The 27196-nt window shown below is 41.6% G+C and overlaps 1 protein-coding gene across 10 annotated transcripts in view; it reads left to right on the top strand.

The window, feature by feature from the left end:
- The window catches only part of Arhgef6 (Rac/Cdc42 guanine nucleotide exchange factor (GEF) 6), a 107274-nt gene that overhangs the window by 12807 nt on the left and 67271 nt on the right, over nucleotides 1-27196 (top strand). For 7 of the 10 annotated variants that reach the window (XM_006528314.3, XM_006528315.3, XM_006528313.3 and 4 more), the window contains 3 exons: nucleotides 21302-21386; nucleotides 23521-23642; nucleotides 26291-26492. In XM_006528314.3, the coding sequence (XP_006528377.1) occupies nucleotides 21302-21386; nucleotides 23521-23642; nucleotides 26291-26492 (409 nt within the window). Of the gene's footprint in view, nucleotides 1-20817; nucleotides 21178-21301; nucleotides 21387-23520; nucleotides 23643-26290; nucleotides 26493-27196 lie in introns of those variants that run through there. The other 3 variants (XM_030251511.1, XM_030251508.1, XM_030251509.1) reach the window with 2 other exon arrangements.

Here is a 27196-nt window from a genome sequence, read left to right as displayed (position 1 = left end):
GGTGCCGTGTCTGCGTACCCAGAGCGGGGGCGGGGGCCAGGGCTAAGGGTGAGGACGCGCCAAACTTAAGGGCGGCTGTCCAGCTTCGGGCCGCAAGGTTTATAGCAGACTGGATTCTGTCTTTTCCCCTTCCGCGAACCAGAACAAGAAGTCAACGGTACTGTTTCTGATATTAATTTGATGCTCTCCCAAGCTGGAGCAATCCTTGCATTGGGGAATGTTTGACACAAGTCTGTCATAGGTAGGAGTCCTTTTCAGATGGACTCTGCCTGGTATTCAGTGTAGCTGTAGTTGATTTAGAGTATTCATTTTCTATTCACTGAAGGACCCAACAGGTATTCCAGCTATTTCATTTCTTAGCCCTGGAGTAGAGAGCCCTCGAGTTTATCTCTGTCTCCTCAAATATCTTTCTTCTCAATATCTTATATTTTTAGTTTGGGTTTGTTATTGGTTTTGAATGTAGGAGTGACTCATATGCCCCCCTTCTTAATGTGTAGTGGGAGTAAAAATATACTCAAAGAATGTACTTTGCTCTGAAACTATTTTTTTTTTCAATAAAAGCTTCCCATAAACCAAAATGCCACACAGAACAGGATAAATTTGGGCATATGTTTAAGTTTTTAAGGTATTGGTTTTAAAGGTTAGATTCTAAAGTCCAGACTGCTTTTCGAACTTGTATTTGCCTGGAAAAATCCAGTTTGTCCTTGAACTTCCTATCTTAATTTTGACATTGACCATGGTAAACGGATCTCTGATGACATCATTTGCTCCAGCCACAGTTCAGCGTTCCGCCACTGAGAGCACCTCTGCCCAAATCTGTAAGGCCTGGGCCTGCCCTTGGACTTGAGCAGATTTCTCTTAAGCAAAATATTGTGCTACATGCCAGGCAACGCTGCAGTCCCTTCTTACATAAGCACACTCCAGGCCCATGTGGTGCAGGGTATGCTTGGAACAGCAGTTAAACCAAGAGAGGGGCTGTTTCCACGCCAGTTGCTGAGGGATGGCTGAAGTTTTGCATACAGTAAATCAGCAGCTAGAAATCTCACCTTGCATGTCTTTAGTACTTACATCTACTTTTCCTTAGTTCTCTTTTCCTTCTTTTCCTTCTTTTTCTTCCTTTCTTTCCTCCTTTCCCTCCTCCTCCTCCTCCTCTTTTGGAATGCTTTCCACTTATCTCAAATTCCACCTCACCATGCCCTTATAAAGGACATTTGAGAGCAGGCATTTCTTCCAGTGATCAAAGAAATAGAGAAGTTTGGTTAAGCAGAGTCGCTTCTAGTAGTAGAGCCAAAGAGCTAACTGGGAGCTAACTCAGAGCTCTTGCTTGGGGCCTACCTAAGTCTTGTTTGTGTTCTCTAAAAGGTGATACTTTGTACAAAAGTGTTTCATTAAAAACATTGCATGCATGGCCTGTGGCTCTGAACTACCTGGTTTTTGTGTTAGCTGTGGCTTTGGCCTCTTCTGCTCACATAGCCTCCGCTCTGTAATTAGGGCTGAGGGCTGGGCCGGGAGCTTTTGTTCGCCCCCTCTGGTCCACCACTTTTCCCATCATCTTCAGGGATAGCAAGGGATGGCTAGAGGGAGCCACCAGGACCTAGAAATTTCCAAAACGTGTTTGACACCATTCATAGAGTATTGCTTAAGCCTCTAGAAATTTGTTCAGGGGCCAAAGTGAGAGGACAATGCTTGGTTCATTTATAGCAATGTGCCCATCACTGTTCTTAGGGGCTCGTTTGCAAAGGTGAAAACAGTTGAATACCATTTCTCCAGCAACTTCCATGTTCTAGACCTTGGGATGAATGCTTTAAGTATATTATCTCATTTAATCCTCACGATAATCCCTATAGGCAGGTGGCATTGTACCCATTCCATAATGGTGGAAACTGAGGTTTAGGGAAGATCCATGCTCATGCTGTACCCTGGCAGTGCAAAGCAGACGTAGAATAGTCAGCTAGACCTCATGCCCTGTCTTGAACCAGGTTGTAGCCACTAGTGAGCCACTGATAACATAGCGGAACATCGAAATACTTGGTTTTCAGACATGAGTACACATTAGAAATATTCGGGGCGCTTTTGAAACCACAAGTATTAGAGTCTCATTGACCAGAGATCCTGACTTGTTTTATAGAAGGCTTTTGCATTGGTATTTTTTAGATGTTTAAGCCAGTTTAGTAACATTAATTTCTAAAAATTGAAAATATCCTAAATATTTACCTTGACAAATCCCTGCAAACTGATACACCCATATACTTTTCATTTGGATTAAACACCAGGACATTATCAGTGCCATTGAGTGCCTTTTGTGCCTTCTCAGTCAGGATTGCTTGTGGAGGAGCACCTGACTCCTAAGAGAACAGAGTGCTGTGGTGGGTTACCTGTCTAGGTGTATGAGCTGGATAGTAAAGTGTGTGCTTGTTTTCATAAACTACCTTGCACTAAGCATAATATTTGAATAACTAGCACGTTGTCGGTACTACTGTTTTATTTATTATTTTATTGCTGAACAGTATTCCATTGTATGGATATGCCAAATTTTGTCTTTTTCTATTTACTCACTGGTGGACATTTCGAGTGTTTGCAGGGGTTGTGTGTGTGTGTGGTTGTTGTTGTTTCAATGAACAATGTTGCTATGAATATCTTTGTGGGTATCTCCTGAAGAACATTTCTGTTGAACTTATGTATAGCAATAAAGTTGTCGCTAGGTCATAGGGTATGTATATACTCTGCTTTAGGAAGTACCTCCAGAAAGGTCACTAAAGGGACAAAACATTAAGTGTATGTACTTTGAAAACTATGCAAGTGATTCTGGTTTGCATCTAGGGTTGAGAAGCACTTCTCTAGTTTATTCACATTTTAGCAATCTAGCCACGTCAAGCATTTGCTGAGACCATAAGAAAAGACATACTAAACAGTGTAGTGGCACAAGCCTGTAATCCCAGCACTTGGGAGGCTGGAGCACAAGGATTGTTGGGTTGGAGGGAAGCCTGAGGTACATCATGTTTCAGGCAACCTGAACTATAGAGACGGAGAAGCAGACGGAAGGAGAGGGAGCTGTTGGGTTAAGTCATTTATATGCTTTACACAGATTCTTTTAGAATGTTTACTTTATTATGATTATTGTAATTTTTACTGTGCGTACATGCATGTATACATGCACAGATGCCATAGCATATGTGTGGAGGTACGGGGACAACTGCCAGGACTCACTGTGGTCATGTTTTCGTATATCTGTAGGCTTGTCTTAGAAGTCCTTAAAGGCAGAGACCAAAGATTCTTCATCCTTATGGCTCAGGTCCTTGGGATGGAGCAAGGTTCATAGCAGGTGCTCACTACGAGTCACTAAATAAGTGGTTGGTAGAAAGGCTGAATACTCAGAGACTTTAGGTAAGGAGGTGATCCAGTCTTAAACTGAGACTTACATGCTCTCATCTTAGGACGTTGCCTCTGCTCCCACTCAGAGATAAGTTACCTCTATTTATCTAAGCATGTGAGCATTAAGGGTAACCTGGCTGATCACCCCACACTGATTAGAAGGAGTCGATGAGGTGTAATGAGGGAATGTTTGTGGAGGCACTTTGCAAACTGGGACACAGTGCCTGAATAGAATAGAAATCTGGGATAAAGGGAAAAGAGGGGCTACTGCAGATTAGACATGATGCACATGGCATGATATGTGTGTGTGTGTGTGTGTGTGTGTGTGTGTGTGTGTGTGTGAGTGTGTAGTATAGTGTAGCACAGTAGGTAAAAGCTTCAGTGCGACTTTGAACTTGGTTTGGCCTGGGTTGGATACTAATTATGTAGAGCCAATCTTGAAGGTGGTAATGATACATAGGACCCCTAGTGTTAGTGTCAAACAGCAATAAAAGCGCAGTTTGCATAGTGCCTGGCACCAAGTGTACAGTCAGTGAATGCTAGATGCTTTCCTCTGCCATATCTGTTCTCTCCTATTCTCTCTTCTCCCCTCTCCTCTTCTCCCCTCGCCTCATTTTTCTCTTCTTTTCTTTCTTTCCAGTGGGGTCTTCCATAAGCCAGATTGCCCTCAAACTCTTTGCATAGTAGAGGGCGATCTTGAACTTCTGATCCTCCCGCCTCTATCTCCTGAGGGCTGGGATTACAGGTACAGGCCACCAGGCCTGCTTTATGTAAGTCTGGGGATTGTGCCCAGGGCTTTGTGCATTCAAGGAAAGTACTCTACAAAATGAGCTTTACCCCAGCCCTGAAAGCTCTTTTCTAAATGGAAACTTTGATGTCTTCTAGTAGACTTATTGATAAATGGATCTGCATTGGAAAAACAGCAGCTCCCTTGGTTTAGTTATGTTGAGGTAATCCTATTGGATAAGTGAGCCAGATGATCTCTTGAAATCTTAACATTTTAACAAATTAGATGTAGAGCTAGGATAAACTGTGTGGGCTCTCCCAGGGTTCTGTGTGTTTTGTACTAGCTGGAAAGTTAGGCATGGATGAAACTTGAAATTGGAAAACAAACACATCCAGTCATCTTATGTCTTACCTCCATGTTCTATTTGGTAGAGACTGCCTGGTTTGGGAAAATTGTCTAGATGTTAAAGCCAAAGGCAAAAGCCTCCATAATTTGCAATACTTAACGCACGCCTGTTTTAGAAAGCAAAACAAAGTCGAATGTTTCTGGGCTTTTAGATGAATAGTGGTGGCAGAGTTGGCTCGGCTTCCGTGATTAACTGCAAAGATGAGCCCATTCAGCATTGTGAGTGCTTTTCCTAATTGAAGAACCATCCTTTCCCCCCTGAAATAGAAATTCTCATCAAAGTCAGTCACTGCAGTTTAGAATAAGTTGCAATGTGTTTAAAATAATTTAAATAACATATTTGCTTTGGGAGACTACAGATAGTTCATATTTTATTGATACTGTAGATCATTGTAACCCATGGAACACAGATTGGAATTCTTAACTGTAGTTTCAGACAATCATACAAGCTTTAAGAACGGCTTGCAACAGTTCTCACTCTTTCTCTACACAATGGTTTCATTTATATATGTGTGTGTTTGTGTTTGTGTGTGTGTGTGTGTGTGTGTGTGTGTGTGTGTGTGTGTGTGTGACTAAAAGGGGCTTCACTTGGTTCTAGACCTAACTGACTAATTGTGTAAATCAGGCTTGCCTCAAACTTGTAGAAATCTACCTGCCTGGGCTGGCTCAGCAGTTAAGAGCGCAGACTGCTCTTCTGAAGGTCATGAGTTCAAATCCCAGCAACCATATGATGGCTTACAACCATCTGTAATGAGATCTGATGCCCTCTTCTGGAGTGTCTGAAGACAGTTACAGTGTACTTACATATAATAAATAAAGAAATCTTAAAAAAAAAAGAAAAGAAAAGAAAGAAATCTACCTGCCTCTGCTTCTCAAGTACTTGAATTAAAGGTCTGTGCCACCATACCTGGCCAGATTTTTTTTAACTGATAAGAACACATTGTATGTGGTTTTCTTTACAGTGATTCAGGATTAGAAGTGTGCTTGAAGATCCAGTTGTAAAGAGGACACTAAACTATTTACTTGTCAACCACCGTAACTTATTTAGATGCCATTTTATGCTCTAATTATAGAAACAACTTGGAAAGATTCTTCTTAGAGTTAAAAACTCAGGTTAGCTATCCATTATTTTCTAGTCTACATCAAGTAGACAAATATGAGAAAGGAATATTTCACTTTCTTGTGTTTGCCTCCATGAAATGAGCTTAATTCATGTGTCTTTTTAAATGAACATGTTTATTGTGCCACTAAAATATCCTGAAATGTCAAGTATGGTACCTGGCCAGAAAGATGTGCATTGTTTCAGTTAAATCAACAAGCGATGAATGATTTTTTTTTTGGATGACTGTAAAACATTTCCCCCTTGCACACCGGAAATAAGGAGTAAACCTGTCCAATTGAGCATAGTTGGGGTGATCAGGATCATTGGCTTCTAGTTTTTAAAAATAAACTAATGTCTAAAAAGGGAGCCCATTTTTTCTGAGTTGAGTGCTATATACTCACTATCTATGCAAAGGAATGCAGTTGTTAGTAAACTGGATCACTGCAACCTCCCGACTGGAAATATAAGTTCTCTTTTTAAAACCTCACTCATACTCATTTGGTTTTAACGTTGACTCTAATCCACACTGTTTCTGAGGGCAACTGAATACAATATGCCTCTTTATTCAAACCATGTAGTCTTGCCCAGCTAGCCTCAACTTGGGCTCATTCTAACCTAGTCAAATGCAGTACTCCTTTAGGATCAGTGTAAGAGCTGATGCTGGGTTGAACACATAGCATAAGGTGTGCATCACAGTTGATGATGACATCGGATTTACTACAAGTCACAAAGGCACACTGAACTTTTCTCTTGTACTTGTTTTCTCGAGGCCCAGTGTCACACTATGCGGCCCTTGCTGGATTAGAACTCTATCTTTAGCCCAGGGTAGCATTGGACTTGCAGTGATATTCCTACTTCTCCTTCCCACGTGCAAGGACTACAAGCATGATACTTCTCCTGGCTGTTTATCTCCTTCATAAAGAGTCTCACCATGAAGTCATAGCTGGCCTTCAACTTAGGACCCTCTTGACTGTGACTCCCCAGTGATAGGATTATGATGCTGGGCAGGACCATGATGTGCTTTTAAAAGATTATTTATTACTATCAACCCTCCTCTCTGTGTGTGTATGAATGTGTGAATGAGGGTTCAAGTGTGCCAATGGCATGTGTGTAGAGGTTAGAGGACTTGGAAGTTTTCAAGTTTCCTTTCCTCCTACCATATGGGTTGAGGGGTTGAGCTTAGGGATCAGGCTTGAACAGCCAGCTCTTTACTGACTGAGCCTTCCTGCTGTCCTAGGATGTGCTTTTTTGAGTTGCAAATGAGAGAAGTGTGAAGGCACACATTGGTCCCCTAAGGTCCTTTCTTAGGAGCATTTTATAAAGCATAATTGCCCATCCTGGCCAGAAACAGCCTGCTTCAGAGAATCAGAAAAATGGGATCTTTTTATTTGATTTCACAGTAGAGTTTCATGTAGCCCAGTCCTGGCCTCCAACTTTCTATCACTGTGTAGCTGAAGATGACATTGAACTCTCATGATTTTCCTGCCTTCCTCTCAAAAGTGCTGAGGTTACAGGTGTGCAGCACCATGCTCGGGTTAGAGATGTGCATCTCTGATGATGGCCTTTGGAGTGCGGGGATGACTCCCTAGAGTAGATAGTCACACATCACTTCTGTTTGGCTTCTGGCAGAAGATTTACCTTTCTAATTAAGTTCCACTTAGACAAATAGAGTAAAATGCCAGCTTTATTCATTCTTAGGGACTTGAATATTATTAGAGAGATCAGACATGTCAGTCGAGAGATTGAATAGGACATGAGGGAAAAGGAATTAAGTCAAGGTGAGACAAAATGCAGAAGCTTTCAGAGTGGCAAGTAAAGCCATGATTAAGGACTGCTCTCACTCCAGACACAATAACAAGACATTTTTCTACTCCGTGGAAGTGTTGACTTTATTTTAAGAGGCAGCTTTAAGGTGTCAAGTTCCTAACATCTTTTATGAAGAACTATGCCTGCGAAACAGCCCTGAATACTAAGAAATATTTTCTTTTATAATTTGTGTGTTCTTCAAAGCTAGATCTATAGTAAAGAGAGATTATCTTCTCAATAATTTTAGAGAAATATATGTAAATCAAAGGGATGCTGTACTTCACTAACAAAAGACATTTATAACCAGGTGTGGCAGTGCGTGCTTGTAAGTCTATCACTAAGGGGTAGAAGGGTCACAAGTTTGAGACCAGCTTGGGCTCTATAAAGTTTTCCAGGTCTACCTTAGCAAGATCCTATCTCAAAAAGAACATTTTAAAAGGCTAAAGAGATGGCTCAGTGGTTAAGACTATTAAGGCTATTCTTCCAGAGGATACAAGTTTGTTTTCCAGCTCTTACATGATGGCTCACAAAGTGGCTGTAACTCCAGTCCAAGGAATCCAATGCCTCTTCTGGACTCTATGAGCACATGACATACATGTAGTATTCAGATATACATGTAGGCAGAACACTCACACATATAAAATTAATTAATTTTAAAAATAAAATAAAATCTAGAAACTTCTGATTGAATATACTGCAAATGAGCATTTTCTTTTAATTTATTAGTGTTGAGCTTAAAATAAATTACATTTCCCTGTTACTTTCCCTCTTTCTAACCATTCCCATGTACTTTCCTTATTCTCTCTCAAATTCAAATCATTTTCCTTTAACTGGCATTATGCACACAGACACACACGCAGACACACACACACACATACACACACACACATACACACACACACACACACACACACACACACACACAGACACACTCCTAAATATAAATACAGCCTTCTCAGTGTGTGTGTGTATATATGCACATACTTGTAAATGTGGGACTGACCACTTGGTACAAATAGCTAATTTGGGGGCTCTTCCCTGGGGAAGACTATTTCTACCTTTCTCAATATTCTATGTTGTCTGTAGTTTTATATATGGGGTCCAGGCTTCATGAGATTTTCCCAATTTCATGTCAGCACGTCTATTCATGTCACCCTTGTTCAGGACTTATTTAGGTATCCATGCTGGTCAGATTTTGTAGATATAGCTTCTCTGACATTTATAAGAGAGATGGACCAGGCAGTGGTGGCATACGCCTTTAATCCCAGCACTTGGGAGGCAGAGGCAGGCAGATTTCTGAGTTCGAGGCCAGCCTGGTCTACAGAGTGAGTTCCAGGACAGCCAGGGCTACACAGAGAAACCCTATCTCAAAAAAGCCAAAAAAAAAAAAAGCCAGAGAGAGAGAGAGAGAGAGAGATGATAACTTAAACTGTTTGCATTCTCTAAAGGAAGCTGGTGCCTGGGAATTCTCGATGTGGAATTAAAAAAAAAAAAACCTTCAAGGAAAGACAACAGGCCAGGCAGTGGTGGCGCATACCTTTAATCCCAGCACTTGGGAGGCAGAGGCAGGCAGATTTCTGAGTTCAAGGCCAGCCTGGTCTACAGAGTAAGTTCCAGGACAACCAGAGCTACACAGAGAAACCCTGTCTTGAAAAACAAAGAAAAAACAACAAAAAAAGGTAGGGGGGTGGGCAAGACAACAGAATGGAAAGCTTAATGGTGCACACATAGAATCCCAGCACTTTGGAGGTAGAAGCAAGAGGATCATGAGTTCAAAACCAGCTTCAACTACATGGGACGCTGTCTTAAAAAAAAGTAAAAGGTGCCCCCCAAATAGGAACTTAGTGTAAGTGGGGGTGACTTCTTTATTTTCTAAAGTTTTTGATATGTATATATGTATGTATGTATGTATGTATGTATGTATGTATGTATGTATGTATATGTGTATGCTCTTGTACTTGTGGATGCATATGTATGAAAAGGCCAGAAGTCAATGTTAGGTGCTATCCTCGATTATCCACACCTTATTTTTAGAAGATCAATTCCAAGTGATCAGCCCTGATATTATCATATGCATACATATAAGTTTGTACATATATACATACACAGACTGAGAAGGTTGTTTATGTAAATGAATGTGTGTGTATCTGTGATTTATGCCATGTGTATGTAGGTGCTCAAGGAGACAAGAAGAAGGCACCAGAGTCCCTGGAGTTGGAGTTACAGGCATCTATAAACTGCAGCAAGTGCTCTTGACCATTGAGCCATCTCTCCAGCCCTCCACCTTTTTATTCAGATATGAACTCTAATTGTACCTAGAGCTCATCAATTCTGCTAGAATGGCTAGCCAATAAGCCCCAAGGATCTGCCTGTCTCTTAGTGTCCAGCTCTGCGATTATAGAATCTGCCTGGTTTTATGTCAGTGCTAGGGATCCAAACTCAAATCTTCATGCTTGCATGGTCCCTTCATTGACCTATCACAATGAGACTTCTATCTACATAAGGAATATTCCTGCCTGTGACCTCTTCCAAAGTGACACAGATGGTAACTTCACTTCCTTTTGGTGAAGCCTTGCAATCGCACTTTGTAACCAGAGAATTTATTTTACAGAATGGTAGAAAATATATGAGTCCTGATTTATCAAGTTTTAGTAGGAAAATAAAAGTCTTTTGCCCTCTCTTCTTTCTTGGAGATATGTGGTAAGAGGACAGGTATACTTGATGTCAATATCTATTTGAATTTTATTTTAAACTTTTTTACTTTATGTATATGAATTTCCCCCTACATAGATTTGTTTGCAACATGTGTCTGTTGTCCATGAAGGTGAGACGAATCAGATCCCCTGGAACTGTAGTCATGGATAGTTGTGAGCCACCATATGGGTGCTAGGGAATGGACATGGGTCTTTGCAAGAACAATAGGTGTTCTTAACCCAATTTGAAGACATCTCTCTGTTCCCTGTTTGAATTTTAGATTGGAAAAGAGGCTGGCAATCAGTGGGACCATGCCTGTGACTAAATAAAAAAAGGTGGAATTTAACAGCATATAGCTAGGTATCCAAGTTAGTGGTTCCAGAATCTAGAGGCCAAATGCAAGACAAGTTCAGAAGCAGGGAATTCCACTGGATGATGATGAGTAGTGTTTGGAACAATCCTTATGAATAAGCCATGATGGAGCTCTGGGGTTCAGGTGCTATGTAACCTTTTATAAAGTAGAAGAATAAATGCAAAAGAGGAAGGATGAAGAAAGAAGAGCCCATGGGGTGCACATTGATAGACTGAGGTAGTGAGAAAGGTTGGACTTGTTAAGGAGGGTCATCTTGATAATAGTTTTGCATGCTACTCCCTGAGAAAGCTGAACATGCTTTTTTGTTTTCTTTGTTGTTGTTGTGAATACACATTTTTTTAGTTTTATGTGTATGAGTATCTTGACTGCATAAATGTAGATGTTCCATGAGGGTGCAGTGCCCATGGAGACTAGAAGAACATGTTGGATCACTTCAAAGTGGAGTTAGGGATGTTTTGTAAACTGTCACAAGAGTGTTGGGAATTGAACTCAGGTCCTGTGCAATAGCAGCAAGTGCTTTTAGCCACTGAAGCATCGTTTTAGTCCTTTAGGGCCACACTCTAGCTCATGCTGTGGTGCATGTCACTGTGTAGCCCAATCAAATGGACGTTGAACCCGTGATGATCTTCCTGCCTTTGCCTTCTGAGTGCTGGGATTACAAGCAGTAGCTTCCATGCTTGGCTCATGAATGTGATCTTGCAGGCAGTTTAGGTTAGGTTTTTGTTGGGTGGCCAATCATTGACCTGTGGATGCTAACTGAAACCTGTAACCAATGTCTCTGATATCTGAGTTCCTGAATGCACAAGTCAGTGCTTGGATTGTTTCCAAGGTAAAAATGGTGTTTTTAATGAAATGTTGTAAAATTGATTAATTAATTAACCAACTAATAAACTAACTAATACCCATTAAGCATTGCTGTCTCTGAAAAATGACTTTTTAAAAAAAAGTTACACAAAGACAGAAACATGAAGTGCCAGAAAAAATTGCTAAATATAATCTCTAATTAAAGAGGTAGTGGGGATGTAGCTTAGTTGGTAGAGTGATTTCCTAGCATCCAGGAAACCCTAGATTTTGTTCCCAGAACTGCATAAACCAATGTGGCAATGCATTCCTGTAACCCCAACACTTGGGAGATGAAGGATGGAGGATCAGAAGTTCAAGGATCAGACCCAACATAGTGAGGTCCAGGCTAGCCTGGGCTACATGAAACCTTCTTTATAAAAGAAAGAAAATGATAGTTAATTTTGATGCAACATTCTTCCCACCCAGATAAGCTACTGTCAGAAGAACTTTGGATGTGTAGACTATAGTCTTTCAAATTGAAAGTTGCTTCTTCCTGTTTCGAGGAGTTATTTTGCCATATCCTCTGCACGTGAATTGAAGCTGGTTTTAGAACATGTGTAGGAAACAGTGGGTAAAGTTTGTATTCTTTGTTATTTTGCTGCTATATAATACAATAAGTAAAATATTGTCCATTTCAGCAAGGCGATGAAAGCCTACAAATCCTTCATGTTTCTTTACTTTAGTATACTTAGATCATGGCGTTTTTGATGGGATTTAATGGGCTGGGACCATATTTGGTACATGATTCAAGAGATACACAGCAATAAAGTTTGAAGTGCCTTTGGGCACTTCCAAGTCACAGGGACTAATTACTGAACTTTTCAGATGAGCATTGGTATTTCTTGGTTTAGAGAGTTGTTTACTGCAATCCTGGATGATGACTGGTTTTCTTTTTGTTGTTTCTTAAATGGTAGTTTTCTGAATTTATTTTATTTTGTGCTGCTAGAGGTTGAACCTGGGCCTTGCATATGTTGAGCAAGCACTTGCAACACTGAGCTACATCCCTAGCCCTCTTTCTGGGTTTATTGTGCTTTCAGCAATGCCTTTTCTGTGGTCATGATTAATTATCTATTGATGAGAACATGGAAACATTCAGTATGTATTCAAATATCTATTGAAATCCTACTGTGTAACAGGAGCACTTCTGGACATAGAAGGTTTAAGAGTGAAAAGATTAGTGGAAGTGGTCTGTCTTCATGTAAGTCTTTCTGATAGAGCAGCCTGTCAGTCAACCAGTGAGAGACTGTTATTCATCTTGGATTTCCCATGTGTTGGCAGAGCAGTAGGTCTCTTTGGACTTCAGAGACTCCACCATCCAACTGGAACCACATGAGTAATCTTGGTACTCCCAGAGGAGGGGAAAAGTCATGTAGATTATGAAGAGCTGGTAGATCACTGAGGGCCCTGCTGTGCAGTGTCACACACCTTAGAACTTCTTTCAGGAGAAGCATGAAGGTTGGTCCATGGAGGACTTCATGGAAACTAACAGAGGGACTGCTGTTCCAGAAGCCTGTAGTCCCTGTGCTCATGAACTTTGTCTCTCTGCTGTGTGAAGGCCTCACCACTAGTCCCGTTCTGTACCGAGAATGTGTAGGGGATGATTGCTTTCCCTGTCTTTTAAGGCTCCAACCAAGTTATCTGAGGCCCCTGTGAAAGCAGAGGCTTCAAACCACCCTCCCCAACTGTCCAGATTACTACAACATTAATACTGACAATACTGGAGGGATTCTCGGTCTTCATATACTTACCATGGTCCTCAAACCACTGAGTTCTAAAATGTCGAGGCCCTTTGTCCATCCTTATGAAAAGAAGAGGGGGAAAGCCTTGTGGGTTTTAGAAGTTGATTTGGGAGTGTGTGGCTAGTGACACGAAAGAGTTGAAATACTATAGAGGAGGCTAAGATGGCTCGGTGGATAGATCCACTTGTTTCAAAGCCCTGATATCCTGTGCTCAGTCCCCACAAAGCGGGAGGAAAGAATTGACCCCTACAGGTTGTCCTCTGACCTTCATATGCCCTCAGTGTTCTCCATGCAGAGTAAATGGATGAAATGTAAAATAGGAACAGAAATAAATGGTTAAATGAAATGTGTTCTTAAGATTAAAAAAAAATAGACAATTTCCCAAATATTCACTTGTGAGTTGCTGTTACTAACACAAAAATTTCCCCCACAGAAATAAAGCTTTACATGGTGATTATGTCTGCAGGCGGGCCCACAAAAGCTCGTTTCCTACTTTATGTGGCTAAACTATGAAAATACACAGAGACTATGTAGCAGGTGTGATGCCAGGCCTCCAGGAAAATGTGTTCTTCAGTCCCATTTAGAAGACTCAGAAGTCAGTCTGTTTTCTTAAGCGGGTGGCGGTAGCAGCTGGGGAAGCCACCTCAGGTTCTGACATAAAGAGACCCCAGTGGCTGAGGCATCACCCCCTTCCCTCCTGAAAACTGGCAGCCAGCGTGGTTCTGAAAAAGCTACAGTGGCAGAGAGAGAGGTGATGGGGGAGCTACAAGAGCAATTGGCTCTCCCTGTGCTACAAGTCCTTTCTCTTGCTGCTGGTTATTCTCTACTGCAGTGTCTTTTAAAAAATCCAATGACTGCTTTCCCATGCCAGATGCTTCTATCACCTCCTGTCTCTTCTCCTTTTTCCTGAACACTGAACCCTCAGTTGAAAATAAATGTCTACTGTGGAGTTTTCCCTGAAGGTATAACACAAAAGAGTGACGTCCTGGACTGTGGTGCACTGATGCTTGGGAAGTAGATTTGGTGAAACAAGACTGAATAGTGGGGAATGAAGCTTAGGCTTTAGTTCTCTCCTAGCAGCACCGTGAGGCTGGGCTTCCCAGCTCAGGAGTCTATGAGGTTCAAGTCATCTAGGAGCCCATGTTATTCATATCAAGTAACCACATAGCAACCCACAGAGACAAGAGAATACGTGTGGTTAAACAAACTGCCTGTAGTCACAATCACAACCCAAATGTTTAGTGGATGATAAAGATAGAATTTGAATTTGTGAGTAAGTCATTTTAAGTGACATTCTGGGAAAAAAATAACTTATGAAGTCCATTCTCTTCTTCACAGTACCATCAACTCTCTTGCTCTGTATAGGTAACATGAATTCTAGGCAAGCAGTCCACCACTAAACTACATCCCTAGCCCTTTAACCTTTCTGTTTTGGGGCAGTGTCTTGTTAAGTTGCTTAGGCTGGCATTGAAGTAATTCTATAACCCAAACAGGCCGTGAACTAGCATTTTTCCCACCCAAGGCTCACAAGTACCTAGGATTACAGCCTGAGCCGCTAGATTCAGTTCACTGTGTATAGTATAAGGAAGTGAAATCCTGATATCCACTTAACAACATATTTTAGCAAACACTGAGAATTTGACATTTGAGTTTACACAGTAGGCCTTTGGTGAAGTTGGCTACTGTGGATCCATTTTTTATAGCCTTGAGAATTGAACCAGATTTGAGACCTAAGAGATCTTGCTAAGATGTTGCCTTCGAGATTCCCTATTTAGACTTTTCATTAGCGTGGATTGTTCAAAGTCTTTCCAGTTGTTAAAGCCCTGGGAAAGAAGTGTTACTTTCCTCAGATCCTCATAACTGTTTACCAGTGACAATGCTGGTATTAGACTTTAGGTCTCTGGATCCCCACACCAGAGCTGTTCTCAAAATACCTCATGTTGTTGTGACTACAGGCACAAGTCAGACCCTGTTTCCTAAATTGCTGAAATGCAGAGAAATGGAGGGAATCAAAGTCCAATGAATTCGGGGTTTGCTCTTTTAATTTTGCTCCCCATCAATAGACAAGCTGTTATTAGCCCGGCTACAAATACCACCACCATATTCTAGTAAATGGAATGCTAGTGGGTAATGAGTCCAATTTTGGAGCTAAGAGCATTATTGTTGCTGACTTTGTGACTGCTTTTAGCTGGAGCTTGGTGGAAGCCTCACAGGTTACAGAGCCAGAAGCAATGGCACCAGCGAGCTATGACTAAGCAGCTCAGCTTGGCTTCCTCAGCTGTACCATGTAATGACATTTCCTTCAAAGTTCAGGGGTCAGCAGAGGCAGTGTGTTCAGCTGTGAGAATTAGAGAATGAGATTCAACGATGAGCTCAGTTAATTTAAGATCTCTTTTCATAAGAGTGAGCTGAACAGGGAAGCACTGAAATGTCCTTAAATATTTGGCATCTTTTCTTTAAATAGGCTGGAAAGAGAAGCTGAGTGTCCTTGTGGTTCCATGGAATCACTTGTTTTTCACTTGATTAGATTAAAAAAAAAAAAAAGAGTGATGAAGCCAATTGTGATCAATGCAAACCTGAAATTCTTACCTGAAATGGGAGTTGACTCAAGGCACAGTGACATTAAAGGAGTTGCTGGTTCCAAAGTATAATGGTGTGGGGGTGGGGTGGATTCCTTTCTTAACTAGGATGTGGCTGGCAGCTGTGACTGCTTAACTCAGGTGTGTAAGGCAAGATAATGAGGCAGTCAGGAGGTGGCTTAGCTCCTTGTTGTAACCACAAGCTCCCCCCCGCCCCCCGCCTCCACCCCCATCTGACTAGTGCCTTACAGAATGTTAACTGCTCTTCTTGACTCTGGCAAATGCAGCCTGAGTTGTGTTGGGAAATGGAAAGACAGCCCAGGAATTAGGCAGGGCCTCTTGGGAGGCAGTTTACTATGGGGGAGTTTCTCATTGCCACATTAGTAGAATTAGTCATTTTGGGGATTCTAGCAAACTGCAGATGGTACAGATGCTTATTGGACTGAAGTACCAAGGGATTTCTTCCTGTGCAAACCCACGGATGGCTTTTCTGCGTTTTCCTATGTCTCATGGAAACGCCAAGCACATGTACAAGGCTACAATGGCCCTCAGAGCACCCACTTGTACATGTTTTCATTTGAGGGAAGGCTTCAGATATCTCAGGCTGGCCTCAAGCTTGCTATGTAACTGAAGATGAGCTTGGCCTCCATCCTCCTGCTTCTGCCTCCTCCCTATTGAGATTACCTTAACTCTCCTGATTTACAGAGTGTTAGGAGGCAAATCCAGGGCTTTAGCCAAATCCAATTAGGCAGAAACTCAACCAACTGAACCACACCCCCAATTCCTTACTTGTGTATTTGTATTGGTCTATCACTGTCTTGGTCTGTGACAACTACTCTGGGTCTTACTTTACTCATTTAAGGAAGTGAGCAAATAATTGTTCCCATATTGCAGGCTTGCTTCATGCCAGAAACATATAAAATGAAAAAGTTTAATCTTAGTCTATGATATGTCAAAATAGCATAACCTTTTAAGAACGGAAATATATTGTGTTATTCATGGCTCAGGAGGTTGAAAAGTCCAGTAGCTGGTAAATACATGATCACAGTGCCCTCATATGGTGGAAAGGGCAAAACAGTTGTGTGGGGTTCTTCTATTTATTCATTTTAAAATTTATTTTGTGTTATGTGTGAGTTTTTGCCTGCATGTATGTCCTTGCATCATATGTTTGCCTGATAGCAGCAGAAGTTAGAGGAAGGTGTCATATTTCCTGGATCTGGAGTTGTGATTTGTTATGTGGATGCTGTGAATTTAACTCTGGTCCTTTGGGATAAGCAGCCAGTGATCCTAATGACTGAGCCACAGCCCCGCTTTCATCTATTTAATAAGGTTAGTAATCCCATTTGTAAGGTATCAATGCTTGGGCCAAATAACTTCCCAGTGTCACCACTTGCAAATAGTACCACCTCAAAGATTTAAGTTTCACTATAAATTTCGGTGACATAAACACCCAAATCATTGCCGTATGTATTTATTCTCTAAGCATCAAGCCGGGCAGATGGCAGGGGCCAAACAAATTGGCGATCATATTATATGATTAGAGAGGGATGGAGTGGAGGTAAATAGCTCAGTAAGTAGAGTGCCTGGCTAGTGTGCATGAAGCCCAGGGTTTCTTCCCCAGAACCATATAGAGCTTGCCCAGTGCGTTGGAGGTAGAATCAGGAACATAAGAAGTTGAAAGATCATCCTTGGCTATATAGGAAGTTTGAGATCTATACTAGGCTCCGTGAGATCTTGTCCAAAGGGGAAGGTAAGAGAAAATGGACCAGGAGGTAGAGGAGTGTTATCTACTTTGTCTCCTTGTCTTACATGTTGAAACTGAGAGTGACTCCAAAAGGATATATTTGTAAAGTTATAAATATAATAATATTTGCATAATTTACCCTGGTAGATCCCCAAGATCTCAGAATTCACAACTGACATTTAGAGGATGGGAAAATGGGTTTGATGTCATTGAATATTTCCAGAATGGAAAAACTTGTCAAAACTAAATGTCTTGTCTCATATCATCTGCTGATGTTGGAGTGGACTTTGGCTGGCGATATTCAGAAAAGAATCCCTAATAATGTTTACTGAGTGTCTTCTCTATTGCTTATCCAGAGTTGAGTTTCTGTTGTTTGTGAACTTGAGTCCTATCCATCCAATTGTTGGAGTGGCACCTTCAGGTTCTCTAGCAATATTTCAAGTTCTTTCTTTCTTTTTTTGTCTGAATCACAAAAGTAGTAAAATGAATGGAGGGTAGGAGTACTGCTGTTTATCTGACCTTCAAGGATCTAAATGAAACATGTGCCTTATTTCTGGACTTAAATAGGAATAAAGAAAGTTCAGCTAACAGAATCTTGGTCATATACTGGACAATAAACAGATGGTATCATCACAAGTCTGTCATGATTTGACTTTGACTTTGAAAAGCACTTTGGATAATTATATACTTTACCTTTCCACAAGCCCCAGGGTTTGCAGATAGAAAGACGGATTAGTTCTCCATTTTGAGACATTAAGGCTGGGTATGTGGTAGCTCAATCCTATAATACTAACACTCCAGAGGCAGGCAAAGAGAATTCCTGTATACAATGTGCTCCAGGCTAGCCAGAGCTACATAACTGTCTCAAAAACAAACCAAAGAAAAAGAACAAACAACAACTGGTGCTCTTCCTACTTGAGTGACCTGCACGGTACCCCATTTCTCCTTGCTTTAAATCTCACTCCAACTTAAGGGAATTTTCTCCACTTTTTTCCAGTTGGGCACCAGTTCACTTGGTCTTTCTGAACATCCTTGTCTGTAAATTCAATCTTACAATTCACCTTTGCATTATGGTCTCAATGGCTGGCAATGAATGGAAGTGATATGCTCTCTCCAAATGATATTTCCTTCTCTGAAGGGGCCCAGGTCAAGTTCACAGAAGAAAGATCTAGAGTAGAGCTTCCAATACTCATTTTGGAGAGGCTGTGGATGTAGCTCACTGGTTGAATACTTGTTCAACATACACAAAACCCTAGGTTTAATCCTCAGGACCACGTAAAAAGGGCATGGTGCTGCACACCTCTAATCCCAGAACCCAGGAGGTAGAAGCGGGAAGCTTAAAAGTTCAAGGTCACCCTTCACTGCAAAGTATGTTCCAGGCCAGCCTGTGCTACAAGGAACCCTGTCTCAAAAAAATCAATTTAGATCTTAGGAATTTATGGTGTAGTGAAGCCTATCTACAGGTGTATCTGGTTCACCAAATGCTCTAAAACAATAACCCCCGTGTATTGTTTTTATACTCGTCTCTAAAGGCCGCGTGCAATGCCTTCCTGTATCCTTCCCACTGCTCTAGAACAGGCTAGCTGTAAGAAGGCAAGCATCTGTAAATCAGCTCAAGCATATTTGGGTTTTCTCAAAAGGGAACTGGGTGCAGTCCAGGCAACTTCCTCATTTGAGCAGTGACTCGTGTTGATGCATGTTTTATTTTCTGATCAACTCATGTGTTCTAAAACTCGGTCAAATACCAGGATATTTTAAGATTACCAGTGTTACCACATGTAAGCCATCAAGCTGGGTGAGGAACACAAGTAAAACACAGGGGAGATTTGCATCCCAGGTTTTACTCTGGTCTCTGTTTTAGCCTTGCATTTTGCTTATTATTGTAAAGTCTGCCCACCTTTTCCATATCCACAGGAACACATATAAGCACAATCCCACTGGGAGGATAGGATTAAAAACAAATGAACTTCACAGACATCTCTAGTTAGACTCAGTGGGGTTACAAAGCAAAAGAAAACATAAATAAAAGGAAGAGACATGGGGGTGGGTGGATAATAGGGGAGTGGGAGGACTGTCAGAGAGGGTGGCATGGCAGTGATGAGAATGCACTGTCTACATGTGTGTATGTGTAAAATTGTCAAAAGAACACACAACACAAAGGAAACATGGAGAATCTGCCTGGTGACCATTTTGGCATTGATGTCATGAACTCTCTCCCACTGGGAGATTGACTAAGTCATCCCCTGGGGTTCAGGATGCTCTCCCACCATCTATTGTATTGTGTTTACCTTGGCTTTGGCAAACTAAAATAGAACACACCTCAGTTTGTTCCTGGAAACGTGCTTTTTAAACATTTGGGATGTAGTACTATTTAACTCTTCAGAAATATTAATGGTATCCTTTTACTAAAAGTCTGTCTGTGCTTCTTATTTGCTTACTTGCACTCCCTCTCTCTCTGCATGTGTATATGTGTGTTTGTTCCCATGTCCACTCCATATGTATGATTATAGAGGCCGGCAGAGGACAGCTTAAGGAGTTAACATTTTACTACCACATGTGAATTCTGGGACTCAAACTCAGGTAGTTAGACTTGCTATCTAGACTAAGCAGGCCTTGAAGGTTTGGTGATCCTCCTGATTCTAATTGCTGAGTGATTACTAGTGTGAGTCACCATGCTTGGCTAATAGCTACATTATTGACCGCCTCCTTTCAATTGTGCCTGTGCTTGATATACGTGTCAGAGACTGTAAGAAGCCTCAACATATCGTAATATGGGGAATATATTTTAAAACCAACATTTTATTTTACATTGAAAACAATGGTGCTGGTGAAATGGCTCAGTGATTAAAGGCACTTGCAGCCAAGCCTGGCAACCAGAGTTAATGTCCAGAGATGCATATGGTATGGTAGGGGAGAACTGATTCTCAAAACTTGTCCTCTAACACACACACACACACACACACACACACACACACACACACACACACAGACAGAGACACAGAAAGATAGAGAATATATCAATAGGTATTTGACACTTTCAGTAAGGAGAGTAACCTATCAGATTGTAAAAACTGGCCATGCAGATGTTAATTTTAGGCAGGTCTCACTCTAGCTTGACCTGGAACCCACTCTGTAGCCCAGGCTGGCCTAAATTTTATGGTAATCCCCCTGTCTCAGCCTCCCAAGTGCGAAGACTACAGATGTGACCCATCTTGCTTGGCCAAAGTGTCAGAAAGGCCTGGCGTATCTAGAAAGGTCACCCAAAGCCAGGAAGAACGCATAGGCTCAGGCAGATGGAGAGTCAGATCCTTGCAGTTCACAGATGACAAGGGCAAGATCAATCATCAGAAAACAGGAAGTGAGGCTTTGAGCAAAAGGCAGGTTGGGACAGCAGTTCTGCAATGTGGCATTGGGATCCTAAGCAGCTGGGCAGCAGCAGGGAGGAAGGGGAAGGAGAGACAGGGACTTGTGCCAGTGCCGCCAGCGAGGAGAGTTAATAAGATGTGAAGCAGAAAGCCTCACCTCCTTATTTGTAGGCTTCTGAGGCCTTTGGAGAGGTGTTGGGCAGTAACAGGAACCCCTGCACACAGGCTTCCTGTAACTGCCTGAGGAGTTTCATAGGTTCAGATCAGGAGAGTGGGGCTGAGCATGCGCTTTAGATTTCCTGGTGGGTGCTACCTTCTCAGCTTGCCTTTCATATCCCAAGTGCTGTTTTGTTCTGAGTCACTGATGGCTGCCACATGCCATTAGGCAGCTCAGCTGCTGCTCTAGTTTCTCCAGAAGGTATGCAGAGGTTTGTATCTTGTCTTGTACATTGTTTTTCCTCTTGAATACTAAAGCAAGGGGTCTTTTCCCAGTTTCAGTTGTTGAGTTGATTACATACAGTGTCTTACAGTTTCTAATTTCCTTTCTAATAGGTGTTTGAGCCTGATGACCTCTATTCGGGGGCCAATTTCTCCAAGGTTCTGAATACTCTTTTAGCTGTCAACAAAGCAACTGAAGGTAAGGCACATGGGTGATCGCAATCCATGTTTGTAGAAACTAACTATGGCCACAATTGTGCAAATGGTGCAGATTGCTCCCCTCCCCCAAACAAATTTTAAAAATATAAAATATTTAATTTTTATAACTCAAATGTATCCATCGCAGAATAACAAGAAAGAATACATACCTATGAAATCCTAATATTCTTAGCATGACAATAAGAACCAAAAAGTGACTTCATGCAAAGCTTTTGGATCGCCAACTGAGTATAACAAGACAGACAAAAAAGGGAAAGACCAGTTCCTCCTTAAAAAAAAAAATAAGGTTTACAAAAAGCAGCCATCACTTCCCTTTCTCCAGCAGAGATAATTTTCTAGTAGTTTTCCATAGGTCATAAAAAGGAGCTTTTCACTAGCTTTGCACTTGGAATGAAACCTCAGATTTCGCAATGAATGTAAAGAGTAGCTTATTTAAACATTTTATATCCACTGTATTGGAGATTATTAAGTATAATCTGAGCAAAGAGGAAACTGATAAAACTGTACTAGAAAGCCATTTCTTCTGTGGCATTATGTCTTAACTATATCAATAGTAGTCATTGTGAGTTCAAGTGCTTTGAGTCCTTTCCCTGGGTCTAGGCTGTCTCAGTAGCTCTGAGTGGTCTCATTTAATCCGTCAAACACCACTGGTGGATATAGGGATAGTAAAGTCAACATTATAGATTAGGTAGGCCAGGCCCACAGTTACCCAACTAGAAAGCTAAGATTTAAATCCACACAAAACTGTCCAGAGCCCTTATGCCAAACATGAATCCTGCTGCTTGAGTGGCTTAAGAGCCAAACGACTGTGCTCAGTACTGCCAGGTGCCAAGGAGGAAGTAGACGATCTGGCCCTGCCCTTGAGAAAATCACCATCTATTTATGGGGACTCAACTTACCCACGTGAACCAATTAGAGAACTGAGCAGACAATATAATCAAGTGCCGAGTAGGACAGAGAATCTAGGAAGCCATCAAGTAATTATAGTTTTACCCTAAAGAGCTGTAGATAATGGCAAGATGTGGAAAAATACTTCTCTGAAGTTGTTCTTTTGCTATTTGGGAAAAAAAAATGGTTTTTGAGCTATTGCAAGGCATATAGCAGAGAGTACAGCTAATTCAAGTAGCTATATTTAACGCACATGACAAGTATCCAGTTCTGGGAAGGGAGGATGGTATAATTCTAACATTATGCCACACAAATTATATGTTTCTTTGCCAAACTCTTCTAGCAAGTTTTACAGTCTCTTCGCTCACCACAGATATTTATAAAAATACAAGGAGGTGAAAGTAAAAACCCACAGCCTCAAGGAGATTACTCGGATGCTGAGCCTGTCGCCTAGGGAATGTTTGGGCTTTAGACTTTTGCAGTTTATATCTTTTAAAAATAAGTGGAAAGGAAAAGAACCTCATTTGAATTTGTCAAGAAGCCAGCCTCTCCCTTCAATACACTCTCAGCGTGCTGAAACCACCCAGCTCAGCTCAGGCCTGATCAAATTTCACAAAGAATCAAGCAAGAGAAAGCTCCTGTGTTTGATTTTTACAAAATGATTCTAGTACCAAGATTGCATCTGTCTCAAACACACCCTCTCCCTCATTCTGATATTCCACCCCACCCCAAAACACCAGGGAGACTTTATGTTATGTGGGACACACATATTTTGACATGTAAGCAAAGAACCTCTGAGTTATGAGCCAGCAAACAAAGAGAGAAATTTGAAATATTTCAAAAGTATTAAGAGCCACAAACAGCTGTTTGGTACCCGATATAGGTCTGCCTTGGATCACAGGGCATACATACTGTGGCAACTGGTTCCGTAAGGGAGAGTTGTAGCGAAATGGGTTAGGAGAAAATGTGGTTCTGCCGCTGTTTTTCATTATACTGGACAGCAGTGGCCAGTAAGGTTAAGAAGAAAAAACTTGGCCATTGAAAAGGAAAAAGGGAGGGGGAGGCCTAAGAACACAGCCTGTTCAGAGCCATATTGCCCCAGGAGCTGCTAGGATGGCTTTGGCAATGTCCTGGGCCGGAGCTTCTTTCTCCTGCTGTAGGTGGTTTCCTGCCGGAGAGTGTTATTTATTTATTTGTTTTCCCCATGCCTTTTCCTCTCTTCACAGATCAGCTCTCAGAAAGACCATGTGGAAGGTCCTCTTCTCTTAGTGCTGCGACCAGCTCTCAGACAAACCCGCAGGTGGCCGTTCCCAGCACAGCTCCAGAGCAGCACAGCGAGGAAAAGGCAGTAAGTAGTATCCGTGCCCCCGTTCCCGAACCACTTCGTTTTAAAAATCTGTCAAGTGGGATGAACATCGCACATGAATTTCCGTATGTGGTGAGGTAGATATTCTGTTTGTTTTGGGGTGTCACCAGAGTATGAGTGACAGAGTGAACTTCCCTTCAAGCTGGAATCCTGGGAGAAAGCAGGTAGGTGGAGCTCTGTTGTTTATTAGAACTTAGCTAGTCACTTAACTGAGAATGCTATGCAAATGTCAGTCATTATGAGTGCTCCTCATGGCACTTTGCCATCATTTACCCTACCCCAGGAGTTTATTAGAATGAGTTATTACCTGGCTTTCACAGGCAATCAATAAATTCTCATTATTGTTCTGGTCTTGATCTCTCTCTCTCTCTCTCTCTCTCTCTCTCTCTCTCTCTCTCTCTCTCCTTCCTTGAATTCCTACTGAGCAAGAAAGAAGCTTAGTTGGATGTGGTGGCACAAACCTGAATTCCCAGCACTCTGGAAGCTGAGGCAGGAGCATCACTAGTTTGAGGTTAACCTGGGATACATTGTATATTCAACTCTGGTGTCTCAAAAGAAGAACCACTTTTAAATATTAGCCCATGATAAATCTCTATGCTGGGTCGCCTAGTTGTCTTTGCATCCGGTCTTAGACCAATGGCTCTCAACCTTCCTAAAGCTGTGATTCTTTCTTTAATGCAGTACCTCATGTTGTGGTGACCCCCAACCTTAAAATGATTTTCACTGCTACTTCATAACTGTAATTTTGCTCTTGTTATGAATCGTAATGTAAATATCTGTGTTTTGTGATGGTCTTAGGCAGCCCCTGTGAGAAGATTATTCAACCTCCAAGGGGGTCGCCACCCACAGGTTGAGAACTACTGTCTTAGAAGCTTTGATTTGAGAGGAAATGCCATTTTCTGTTCTTTTATTCTTGTCAAAAGCCACTGGCTTACTGTAGGCCACTACAACCTGTTATTTCAAGAGTGTCTAAACAGGTGCTTTTTAATTATTTATTTTTTTGAGGTCACCTCTTCCTCCTCGTTCTTTTCAGGCAGGCTTTCACATAACCCAGCCTGGCATAAATCTTGCTATGTCCTGAGAGGAGAATGACCTTGAACTTCTGATCCTCCTGCCTCCCCCTGCAAAGTGCTAGGATTCCAGGTGTGTCCCATCAGACTTGGTTTGTACAAGGCTGGGGATCAAACCAGGGCTTCTTGCCTGCCAGCTAAGCACTCTGTCAACCCTGTCACCACCAAGAAGCCCCCAAAGAAGCTGATGAATGCTATGGCACCATAGTCTTTACCCTCTCTTAAACTGAGTGTAAAAGCTCATGTGGGTAGACTAATATGAGCAAAGAAAGCTATACTGAGCTTACCAGATTCTCACAAGGGTCTGTGACTTTCAGATGCTAAACCCAGAACTTTGGACTTACATCATAATTGTGAGTGTTATGAGGTAGTGTCATGGCGCCCAGGCTGACCTTCAAAACTCTGTGTAGTGGAGGATACCCTTGAATTCCTTGTCTTTCCCCCTTCAAATCCTAAGTGTTCACATCATGTATGTGTGCCTTCACCTACCCAGCCTAATTTTGCTCACAGTGTAACTTGTCTTTACTTAGGACAGGAGGCTGGTCTAGTTAAGATTTGTTAGTAACTGCGAGATGGCAGTGATTTTTATAAGAGTGGGTTAGTAGCTAATATTTACACCAAGTTTTATGTTGGTACAGAAGCAGAATGGAATGGTATATTAACTTACTTTAGTAGCTGGTTCAGTTAAGTACCCAGGTTTAGAAAAAGAAGAGGGAAATGAAAGCTGTGACTCCTTCAAAAATATACGTTCTGAGAAATGCAGTTTTTTTTTTTCATTTTTAAAGTTTATATTATTATGGTGGTTGTTTGCGGGTTTTATCTGTGTATGAATGTAGATGCACGTGAAGACCAGGGAACACCTTTTAGGGCTTCCTTTTTTCCTTCCTTCCTTCCTTCCTTCCTTCCTTCCTTCCTTCCTTCCTCCCTCCCTCCCTCCCTCCCTCCCTCCCTCCCTTCCACCATGGGCTCTAGGAAAGAGCTCAGACCATCTTCTTCCTGCAGTCATTTGCAGGATTTGAAGGCGCTGGTAACCTCCCTAGACCTTTTCATAGACTCCTAGATTCAAAACTGAGGCTAAGCTAGACATAATGTCACATGCCTGGAATCCTAGATTGTGGGAGGCTGAAAGGCAGGACTGCTGTGAGGCCTGCCCAGGTTACATAGTGAAGCCCAGGCCAAGTCCAGGCCAGCCATAGTTAATGTGACACATTGTCTCAAACAAACAACCCACAAAATAAAATAAATAAGTTAAACAAGCTTGGGGCTTTTACTCTTTTTAAATTGCAAAAAAAAAAAAAAAGTCTGTATTATGTCTGTGTGCCACCTATAAAAAGTACCCAAGAAGGCCAGAAAAAGGCATCAAATTCCCTAGAACTGGGGTTACAGATGTTTGTGAGCTGCCATGTGGGTGCTAGAAATCAAACCTAGATCCTCTGTAAGAGGATCCAGAATTGTTAACTGCTGAACAGATTCCCAGGGTTATAATTCTGACCATTCCACTTTGTGTACAAATACAATTAGATAGGCAGCTAATCTGGTGTGGCTTTTGTTTCTCAATAGGAGATGACGGAAAATGGAAGTCACCAGTTGATAGTAAAGGCAAGATTCAACTTCAAGCAGACGAATGAAGATGAATTGTCAGTGTGTAAAGGGGACATCATTTATGTCACACGAGTTGAAGAAGGAGGCTGGTGGGAAGGCACATTAAATGGGAGAACTGGATGGTTCCCTAGTAATTATGTCCGAGAAATTAAACCCAGTGGTAAGTAAAGCTTTTAACGTCTTAAGTGTGAGACTTGTTCCTTTTTGGTATTCTTATTGAAAATGTTTTATTTTAAATTGCTTAACACAGTCTATACATGCGTGTCCAAAATAAGACTAGAACAGAACTGGGAATAATTAGCTATGTTGAAACAAAGCTGTATTTAGATTATGTGACAGCTAAAACAGCAAAGGAATCCAAAGTTTAAGCAACTGCTGTATGTAAGCCTGAGCCTCTCTGCCCACTGAGACTAGCCCAGAGTGTACAGTGCAGAGTCCTTCCTGCGCCTCTCAGAATCACCATGGCAGAATACAATAACAAGAGAAGCAGGGAGCCGACTTCCCGTTTTAGCTCTCCAGCCTTTCTGAAGACCTAAAACTGCCCGAGAGATGTGTGAGAGAGATAACAGTCGCCTTGCAGAAAGCTGCCTGACCACTTTAGGAACAAGATTGTCCTTAGCTTACTGGAAACCATGAGCGACTTTTCCCTTTGTTGAACAATGAACACACGGTAGACTCTAACTGCTCTTTAGAAGTCTCTTCTAGAGGTTTTTGGTAACTTGTTTGTCCTTCTTTAAAAAAGAAGAAGAAGAAGAAGAAGAAGAAGAAGAAGAAGAAGAAGAAGAAGAAGAAGAAGAAGAAGAAGAAGAAGAAGAAGAAGAAGGCATATTCTTCTTGGAATAACAAGCAAAGTTAGCAGAGTCT

This window comes from Mus musculus, chromosome X, assembly GCF_000001635.26.
Source record: "Mus musculus strain C57BL/6J chromosome X, GRCm38.p6 C57BL/6J".
NCBI lineage: Eukaryota > Metazoa > Chordata > Mammalia > Rodentia > Muridae > Mus > Mus musculus.
This window is presented reverse-complemented; position numbering and strand designations above follow the sequence as displayed.